The sequence below is a fragment of the Plasmodium reichenowi genome, chromosome 5, assembly GCF_001601855.1.
Source record: "Plasmodium reichenowi strain SY57 chromosome 5, whole genome shotgun sequence".
Classification (NCBI taxonomy): Eukaryota; Apicomplexa; class Aconoidasida; order Haemosporida; family Plasmodiidae; genus Plasmodium; species Plasmodium reichenowi.
This window is the reverse complement of record NC_033650.1, coordinates 629,322-639,652: the sequence shown is the minus strand read 5'-3', so window position 1 is coordinate 639,652 and position 10,331 is coordinate 629,322. Positions and strand designations below refer to the sequence as shown.

Genomic DNA, 10,331 nt, shown 5'->3' with positions numbered 1-10,331 from the left:
TTTTTTTTTTTTTTTTTTTTTCTTTTTCTTTCTTTTTTTTTTTTTTGTTTCCTCATAACTCTTCATATTCTACATATAATATTATAATTAAAAAATAATATTTTAATAAATAAGATAATAAAAAAACTATATTTATATAATTTTGAAAAATATTTTATAATATAGTATTATTTGAGAATATTTTTCATTTATACATATATTATATATATGTATATATACAAATTATTATCTATTGAAATATCATATTATTCTGAGCAATAATATTTACATTATCATTTTGAAGGATCGTTAATACTTAAATATAATATTGTTGTAAAAAAAATAAATAAAACAAAGATGAAGTAAGAGGAATAAAAAAAAAATAAAATGAAAAAATAAAATAATAATAATATTAATAATGAAAGCACAAAAGCAAAAATACGTTAATATTTGAAAAATAAAACAAATGCTAGAAGAATATATACTTATTTTTTTTCTTATTTTAATATTGTGATGTACTCTAAAAATATACCATTTTATATTAGAACATTAAAAATTAGATAATATATATAACATTATATTTATATATTTAATCTGTCAGAGTGTATATACTTATGATTTCTATATATATATATATATACAAATTTTTTTTTTTTGTTTCAGAATTAATATTATTAAAGCTTTTGGAATATTATTATGTAGACTTAAAAAATATAATCCAGTTATTACAGGAGATATTAATAAGTTTGAATTTCTCCTTTTGAAAGCTTCATATGCAGATAGACATTGGACACCTCCAAAAGGTATAATATCCTATGTTTTTAATAATATAATTATTAAATTAATTTTTATTTTGTTTTCTTAATAAAAATTTTAAATATTAATTATTATATAATTATTTATAAGAAATTTAAATTATTTGTTTCTACTATGATTATTTTTAATGTTTTTGGTAGGATTGCATGAAAATAATGAAAGCGGTTTAGAAACAGCAGTAAGAGAAACATTGGAAGAAACTGGAATAAATAAGGATAAATATAAACTTCTCAATTATCAAAAGGTAAAATGTAAAATATATATATATATATATATATATATATATATATATATATATATTTATTTATATATTTATATTTATTTATTTAAAAATATAGTAAGCTCCATACATAATAAAAATATATCTCTTATTATTATTGTAGACTTTAAAATATAATGTGAAAGATAAACCAAAAGAGACCACGTATTATTTGGCTATGTTGTTAAATAACGAGGAAAATGTAATTTTATCTGATGAACACACGGATTATAAGTATGTTATTGGATTATTCAAAATTATTATAATCTAAGTTTATATGTGCATTTAAAACAAACGTTGAAATATATGTTATCATATTGTATGCATTTTTACATATACATTGCTATACATTAATTAAACACACACATAAATATATATATATATATATATATATATTTATTTATTTATTTATTTTTATTTTGTAGATGGATTGGAAGCCATGAATCAGATACTTATAACCTTCCTGAATCCTTAGCTGATTTATTAAAAGAAGCAGAAGAATTTTTAATAAAAGAACAACTATAACATATCATTCTATTAATAATATAAAATTGCAAAAGTGAAAATAAGCACATATATAATATTGATTATCATACAATATGATATATATATATATATATATGATAATCATTCAATGTAACTGTGTTTTTATTATATTTCCAAAAAAAACAAAATTTATTGTTTTAGCACTTATGTTTTTATTTATAAAATAAAAAAAAATAAAATAATATAAATTCTATTTATTTGATTTAATATACACATATTCAATATTTAATTATATTTTCTATTTTATGTTTTCTTTTGTTGCAGCTTATTAATTATTTGTTGAACCCTTATGAACAATTACATATATATTTTTTAATTGATTATATATATATATATATATATATATATATTTGGTATTTATTTTACAAAAATATACATATCATGAATTTTTTATAAATTTTTTTTCTGATTTTCTCTTTTAATTATATATTCCAAATGCATATACATATTTATATATTTAATATAACTCTCATAAAAAAAAAAAAAAAAAAATTATATATCCGAAATTAACTTTTGAAAATGAATAAGAATTGATTTGTAAAAATAATATAAATAAATATATTTTTTTTACATATAAATGCGCATAATATATAATTTATTATATAGGTTCTATAAGTTTTTTATTTTAATTAATTTTTTTTTTTTTACTGCACTTTTCAACAGTTAAAAATTACACAATATTTACATAGTATTTAACTGCTTTTCTTTGTTTTTGTATTTAAAGTTGGTTCATAGTTAAATATGTGTACTTATCCATAATATATATACATATAAATATATCCTGATAACTATACAAATATATATATATATATTATATATATATATATATTTTTTTTTTTTCTTTTTAAATATGGAAGAACATCCAAAGATTTTGAGCATAGCAGGTAGTGATAGTTGTGCTGGAGCTGGTATGCAAGCTGATTTAAAAACAGCTATGAGTTTAGGTTGTCATTGTTGTACTATTTTAGTTGTATTAACAGCTCAGAATACTAAAGAAGTAAAATCCATTATAGAGGTAGATGAGAAATTTATTGTTGAACAGTTGGATGCAATATTTACAGACATAACAATTGAAGTAGTTAAATTAGGGGTTTTATATTCTAAGAAAATAATATCATTAATTCATAATTATATAAGAAATATTAATAAAATGAGAGAGAAAAAACTACTGGTAGTTTTTGACCCAGTTTTTGTATCAAGTTCTGGATGTATGTTAGTAGAAAACTTAGATTATGTTAAATACGCTTTGGATTTAATTTGCCCTTTAAGTTGTATTATTACACCGAATTTTCATGAATGTAAAGTTATTTTAGAAGCTTTAAATTTAAATATAGATATAAATAATATCAGAACAAGTGATTTATGTAAGCTAGTAACAGAAAAATTAAATATTAATGCTTGTTTATTTAAAAGTTGTAATATAGATATAAATACGGAAGATGAAAATAAATTATATGCCGTTGATCATTTATGTATAAAAAATGATAAAGATTGTGATACAAAAATAAAACAAAATTTATCTTATGATGTATATAAACTAAAATCAAAAAGAAATCCACAAAAAGATATACACGGGACGGGTTGTACTTTATCAACAGCTATATCATGTTTCTTATCCAAGAAATATGATATTATACAAGCTTGTATTGAATCTAAAAAATATATTTATAATTGTATTAATTATGCTTATGACCTTGGAAGTAAAAGTCAAGGATTAAATCATTTAAAAGCTGCACAACATTTAACAGACTTCCCTGAATTACAAGTTATTAAAGTTGATTAAAACTTGTAATAAATCATGGCAATACATACATACATACATACAAATATATATATATATATATACATGTTATAATATGCTAAGTGACAACCTTAAATATATTATATACATATATTTTTTTTTTTTTAAACATGAATTATATATATACCATTCATCCTTATAAATATGTACATTTCAATTTCCACCTTGTTTTTATTTACACTTATTTATTATATTGTAACTTTATTTGTTAATCTGTTTTATTATTTTAGTTATTATATATATCTTATTCATCATATATTTTTCAAACACATAAAAATTCAATATTCTTAAAAATATAATAAAAATAAATAAAATATAATATATATATTATATATGTAATATTTTTTTTTATTCCTTATGTAAAATTGTACCCCGAACAAATTTTAAAAATATATATAATATATATATATATATATATATATATATATATTATATCATGGCCTTTTATGGTGTAATACAAAAATATTATCATATTTTAAATAAGTAATATATACATATATATATATATATATATATGGTTAAAATAAAAAAAAAAAATATATTTACATATAAAAAGTAAAAAACCTTATAAATTTAAATCTTTAAATTTTCAATAATTATAAAACAATGATATAATTTCGTTATATAATAAATATTTAATCACATAAAAATAGTGGAATGCAAATAAATAAATATATATATATATATGTGGTATTTATGTTATAATAATTTTTATATATAAAAACAAATAGCAATTAAAAAATAAGGAAAAAAAAAAAAAAAAAAAAAAAGGGACAGAGAGAAATATATATAATCTTATATGTACAAAAATAATATAGGAATAATGTTATTAAAATCATGCTAAGTTAAACAATATTCAATAATAAAATATAAAAAGGAAAAAATACAAAATATATTATTATTTCAAATAATTATTTCAAATTGCTATTTTATAATTATAAGATTGTTTTAGAGATTATAATAATCAAGTTAAAAAAAAAAAAAAAAAACAACCAAAGGAACAAAATTGAATATATATATATATATATATATATATATATATATGTAATTATATATATTATTGAATATACACATTGGAATATATTTAACACAAATAAATATAAAAAAATATACAAACATTTACATCAAACGAAAAAAATATTTTCATAATGAAGGAAAATTATATGATTAGACACTTATTTAAGAAATATGGTTTAAAATGCTATAACAGTATGAGTAAAGGGTTGTTAGATAATATAAGAAATGGAAATTCTATAGTGCTATATGAAAAAAATGTAAATAAAAATTTAATGAATTTATTATATAAAAAACATTATAACACATATAAAAATCGAGTTTTTAATTCAGCTATGTATAATAATACACCTTCGAATTATATGAACAATCCAGAAAATAATAATATGAACCATTTACAAAATAATTCTAATTATAAATATGAAAACCCAAATAACTATTATCAACCTAAATATAATAATAATCTAAATAATGAAACTAATGAAAATAATACGACGTATCAATATTTCAGTATATTCGGAAGTACAGCTATGTGTCTAATCAAACCCATATTTCCTGATTATATAACAAACAAAAACAAAGTAACTATATATGGTAAGGGGGGGTTTCAATTTGTATTTATGAGAAAACAAAGTAATTCTAATAAATATGACAAAAACAATAAAATGAATATATTTATTAAAATTAATAGTTTATCAAATGTTTTATCTTTAAATGATGTAGAGAAATTAAAAAATCCTATAATCATCAAAGGAAGTAATAATAACTATTTAACAATTGATAAGCATAAAGAGAAAAAGGATCATATTGTAATAAAATATAAATACCAACCTTCTAATAGTCCCGAAAACAATTTTAATGATATGAATAATATGGATACGGACATTAATGAAAATATGATTATTAATGATGTTAATGATGAAAAGAGAAACAATTTTGAAGAATTGCATGTAAGTTTTTCCTTTTCCGAATTTCTACTCTTTCAAAAAGCTGCTAACTTATTATTACCTCAATTAATAGGATGGGCAAAACAATATTAATATATATATATATATATATATATATGTTGTAAATTTTATAATATATATATTTTCTTTGGTCTTATATATTCACATTTTAATATTTTTTATTAAATTATTTTTTTATTTTTTTTTATTGTGATACGTAGTTTTCTTCGTATTAATAAATTTTAAATATTTCACATATAAAAAATGATAATTTAGTTTTTATATACTTTTGAACATTTTAAAAATATCTTTTTAAAAAAATTAATATGAAAAAATGAATTATAAAATAAAATAAATAAATAAATAAACATTTTATATAATAAATAGATTCTTGGTTTAATGTAAAAGACAAAAACAGAAAAAAAAATATAATATATTATATTATAATAAAATAAAATAGAAATATACTACAAATGTGTTCATATATAAAAGACATATATATATATATATATAAATATATATTTATTTATTTATGGAAAATCATATTTTTGTGTTTTTCAATTATTTATTTTTATGATACTTACTTTATACTACTTTATTTTTATTTCTTTTCTTTTTCTTTCTCGGCTACCATTTTTGCTTCTTGTCTGCACATATGATGTAACTTTTGAACATCAATCTCATTTGAAGGTAAGAAAACATATCTAACTACAGATCCTCTAACAAAACATGATTTTATCGATAACTACAAAAATTAAAAAAATAAAATACAATTATAATATAAATAAATATGTTGCCTTTCAAATAAATAAATATATATATATATATAATTTGTATATACTATGTAATTTAATTCGTATTATATATATATTATAATAATGTAAAAGAATATGCATATGTACAATTTAAAAAATATATATATATATGTAGACATTTCTTATATTTTATATAGAAATACCAAATGAGGATATTTCTCTGGATTATTTACTGACACATTCGTTAATTTTATATTTAAATATTGATCAACTGAATGCAAGACTCCTGATATTTGTAAATCATTTTTTAATTCGACGGTAACATGATGATTTTTCTCAGCTAGTTGTTGAAAAAATGTAAAAAAAAGCTACAAAAAAAAAAAAAAAAAAAAAAAAAAAAAAAAAAAAAGATATATACATATATATATATATATATATATATATATATATATATATATATATATATATATATATATAACATTTAACATGATATGTTGAGAATTATTTGAGGTTCATTATTCAAAAATATGTAGTTTCTCCCATTTTACCATTTTGTTCTAGAATTTTAAAATGATTTTATAAGATATTCAATGTATTGAAAATATAATAAAATTGTTATTATTATTGTATATATTTATATATATCATATAAAACAAAAAAGGAAGCAAAATTAACAAACTGTAGTACTAACAATACATACAAATTTGTTCACTGAAAATGGGATTAAAAAAATTATAATGTTTTTATAATATCATTTTAATAAGAACATCATAAATTCTTAAAAATATAAAATAAATTATAAAAAAAAAGAAAAAAAAAAATGTAGTTAAGAATAGTATAAAATTTATATTATATATTATGAACATAATATAATAATATGGCATATTAATTACATATCACCTAAAGCCAATTCTAATTGATCCATGTGCTTAAAAATAAAGGAGAAAAAAAAAAAAAAGAATAATAATAAAAACTAAAAGCAATAGTTATTGTTATATTTAAAAAAAAAAAATTAAAAACTAAATATAAAAAAAAATGTAATCATATTTTTTAACATACATTATATTATATATTATAAATATATAATATATATATGAGATAAATAAAAAAAAAAAAAAAAAAAAAATGAAGGACATGGAAAAAGAACTCCACAGGTTATTATAAATATCAAAATATATTAACATAAAATATGATATGTAATATATATTTAGAAAATCTCTAATTATTTAAACAAAAAAAATATAGATAAATATAAATAAATAATGAAATATTAAATTGGGAATAATAAATAATTTTACGTATAATTATAATTGTGTATACAAGTGTACAGCATCATATATATGTACATATATATATATAAATATAAGTATTATATAAAATATTGTATGTTTATTTTGTAAATATATATCATAAAATATAATAACACAAGTTAAAATTTCTATATTATATATTAATATATATATATATATATATATATAATTTTATAAATATATAATAATAAAACCATTTTTGGAAGTAATATGAAAGAACAGAACGAATTGGAAAAGGAAAAAGAAGGAAAAAATAAAAATACCTTTTCTAACGTTAATATAAAAGTTGAAGCATATGGAGAAGGTGATTATAGATTGTTAAGGTATTTACCTGATGGCTCATGTGTCTTTGAAGAAATACCGAATGAAGAAGACAAAAACCAAAAGAATTTACAACAATATGCTCAGTTGTTTTATTCAGTAATGGATAAGATGAATCAAGCAAAAGTTATTGATGAGAATTTAAAAAATAATAAAGAATGGAATAAAGCGGAAGAATATCGAATTTTAGTAGAAAATGATTTAAAAGAATTAATGATATTATTTGATATGTTATTAGGTACACTTAATTATGACAAGGGTAGAAAATTTTTATCCTTTAATAAATGTCAATATAATAAAGATTCAGAAGAAAATAAACAAGATTTATATATAGCTGTTACAAGTAGAAAAGAACTTCTAGAGAAGTTAAGAGATTTATGTGAAAAAACAAAAATACAAATTGATTCAATTAATGGAATTATAGGACAAAAATATTATCTGTGTTTTATAAATCAGTTAATTAAACATTGGAAAATATTGAATAAAAAATATTCAGAAATGGATTATATGCAATTTGATAATAATTTTCCTTATGTAACACAATTATCTGTAGAATTCTTTTTTCTTCCATCAATATTTTGGAAATTTTCATCCAACCCTATATTTTTATCTTGGCCTCCTTTTCCATCCTTTTCACCTTTTAAATCACAATATGCTCATATAACATTTTCATTAAACTATTTAGAAGAAGAAGGAGATATGCAAAATATAATCAAAAACCTTTCAAAAAAAGAAGAGAATTATATGTCAGAATTGAATTATGATAAAGAACTAGACAATTCTAGTGTTAAGGAAAATTGTGAGCATAATGATATGGTTGATGAAAATATGAAGGGAAAGAATTCTTTTCTGATGGATTCAGTTGATAATAATTTTGATCAAAATAGTTGTAAAAATGTAGATGATTTAAGTAAACAAATGTATACGAATAATAATCAGAAGAATTATAAAATTTATTATCCCAACATTAAAGAAGACGAAATAAAAATATTTAATTTATTAGATAATACAAGTAATATTAAAGTTCAATTTGAAGGAATAGCTTCTCATTTCATAGAAAATAATTATATGTTACAATTAGATTTGTTCCCTCTTAATGCTAAATTAAATAATAAACTTGAATATAGTGAAAAGGTATTACAAAAAAAAAAAATAATAATGGAAAAAATGTTTCCACAAATAGTAATTCCAAAGAATATCATTTTTGATCAAGCTAAAAAAGTTCATGAAACGTTATCTAAAGCACAATGGGTTTTAATAGATAAATCCATTTTTTCTATTTTAGCTGAACAAGCTAATAATTTAAAGGACAAAAATAATGACTTAACAATCAATTTGGATAATATACCAGATGTACATAAAAAAATTAAAATTCATTGTACACAAATAAATCATCAATCAATTGAATTCTTAATTCATGATATCAAAATCCCATCATTGTCGAATAAATATATTCCAGTAGATTTCTCTTTAGTAATTTCATATGAATCTGTAGATATTCCAAACATCAAAGATGATAAAAGTAGTATATACGAAGATCAAAATACTCCTTTGGGGCATAAGAAAGATATTGATAATCAATATACTTATAATACAACTAAAATGAGTAAATCTGACAATGTAGACAATACCGAAAATATCAAAAGTTCAGAAAATATAAAAAACACGCAAATTCCAATAACTATAAAAAATAATACATGTGATGATATCGTATATGAAAAAGATAAAGCTATTTCTATAGATTATGAATTAATACAAATATTTTTAAATTTATCACTATCCAAAATAAGAGATTTATTTATTTGTTCATGGAAATATTTTTCTTTCGAATTACCATATTATTCAGCAGACATACATCCATTAATTTATCAAAATAATTTTTCTGATTATCGTTCAAATCCATTGATTACAAATTTCTTTTCGTGGTTTTTATCATCAATGATTAAATATTTAAGAGTGAAAGAAAAATTTATAGGACCTTAATAATATATATAGAAATACAACACATAGATATAACTTTTTTTTTTTTAACTGAAAATTCCAATATGTGTGATAAACAAAATACTCAAGCTAATATTATTTAATATTTCTCTATATGAATAATATTTTAGAAATACAAAAGAGTTGAAATATAAAATATTATACTACATGCCTTTATATAGGAATCAATCATATAAATCTCAGATGTTTATGATTTATTTTGTAATACTATTATATTTATTTATTTTTTTTTTTTTTTTTTTGTGTTTGTTAGGTGTGTATTATTAACATTTTGATTATTAATAGAATTTATATTTATAAAGAAAAACATGCTTATATATATATATATATATATATATATATACATATATTTTTTTTTTATTTAAAATGAACAAGAAAAAAAATATACATATGAAATTTTTTAAAAAATATTAATCTTATATAACATATTCTTATCAATCATGTTATTAATTCTTTTATTATTTTTATAGGTTAATTTATATATTCAAAGTTTGAATTTTTTATTTTTTTCCTTTTTTCGATATTCGAATGAATTATTAAACCATAAAAAAAAAAAAAAAAGAAAAAAAAAAAAAAAAAAAA

The 10,331-nt window shown here is 18.2% G+C and overlaps 5 protein-coding genes across 5 annotated transcripts; 4 read left to right on the top strand and 1 right to left on the bottom strand.

Moving 5' to 3' along the window:
• Positions 1 to 336: 336 nt before the first annotated feature.
• On the top strand, positions 337 to 1,579 carry PRSY57_0519700 (bis(5'-nucleosyl)-tetraphosphatase, putative; the record flags this gene model as incomplete). Its single annotated transcript, XM_012906265.1, has 5 exons — positions 337 to 341; positions 643 to 782; positions 936 to 1,039; positions 1,179 to 1,288; positions 1,480 to 1,579. The coding sequence occupies 5 exons, from the start codon at positions 337 to 339 to the stop codon at positions 1,577 to 1,579; spliced, it is 459 nt and encodes a 152-aa protein (XP_012761719.1).
• An 871-nt stretch (positions 1,580 to 2,450) lies between these two features.
• On the top strand, positions 2,451 to 3,383 carry PRSY57_0519600 (phosphomethylpyrimidine kinase, putative; the record flags this gene model as incomplete). The annotated part of the gene is made up of 1 exon (XM_012906264.2): positions 2,451 to 3,383. The coding sequence occupies one exon, from the start codon at positions 2,451 to 2,453 to the stop codon at positions 3,381 to 3,383; it is 933 nt and encodes a 310-aa protein (XP_012761718.1).
• A 1,166-nt stretch (positions 3,384 to 4,549) lies between these two features.
• Positions 4,550 to 5,455, top strand: PRSY57_0519500 (hypothetical protein; the record flags this gene model as incomplete). Its single annotated transcript, XM_012906263.2, has 1 exon — positions 4,550 to 5,455. One exon carries the CDS (start codon positions 4,550 to 4,552, stop codon positions 5,453 to 5,455), a length of 906 nt encoding a protein of 301 aa, XP_012761717.1.
• A 508-nt stretch (positions 5,456 to 5,963) lies between these two features.
• On the bottom strand, positions 5,964 to 6,668 carry PRSY57_0519400 (U6 snRNA-associated Sm-like protein LSm2, putative; the record flags this gene model as incomplete). The annotated part of the gene is made up of 3 exons (XM_012906262.1): positions 5,964 to 6,107; positions 6,321 to 6,485; positions 6,666 to 6,668. The coding sequence occupies 3 exons, from the start codon at positions 6,666 to 6,668 to the stop codon at positions 5,964 to 5,966; spliced, it is 312 nt and encodes a 103-aa protein (XP_012761716.1).
• A 969-nt stretch (positions 6,669 to 7,637) lies between these two features.
• On the top strand, positions 7,638 to 9,731 carry PRSY57_0519300 (hypothetical protein; the record flags this gene model as incomplete). The annotated part of the gene is made up of 1 exon (XM_012906261.2): positions 7,638 to 9,731. The coding sequence occupies one exon, from the start codon at positions 7,638 to 7,640 to the stop codon at positions 9,729 to 9,731; it is 2,094 nt and encodes a 697-aa protein (XP_012761715.2).
• Between the last annotated feature and the right edge of the window lie 600 nt (positions 9,732 to 10,331).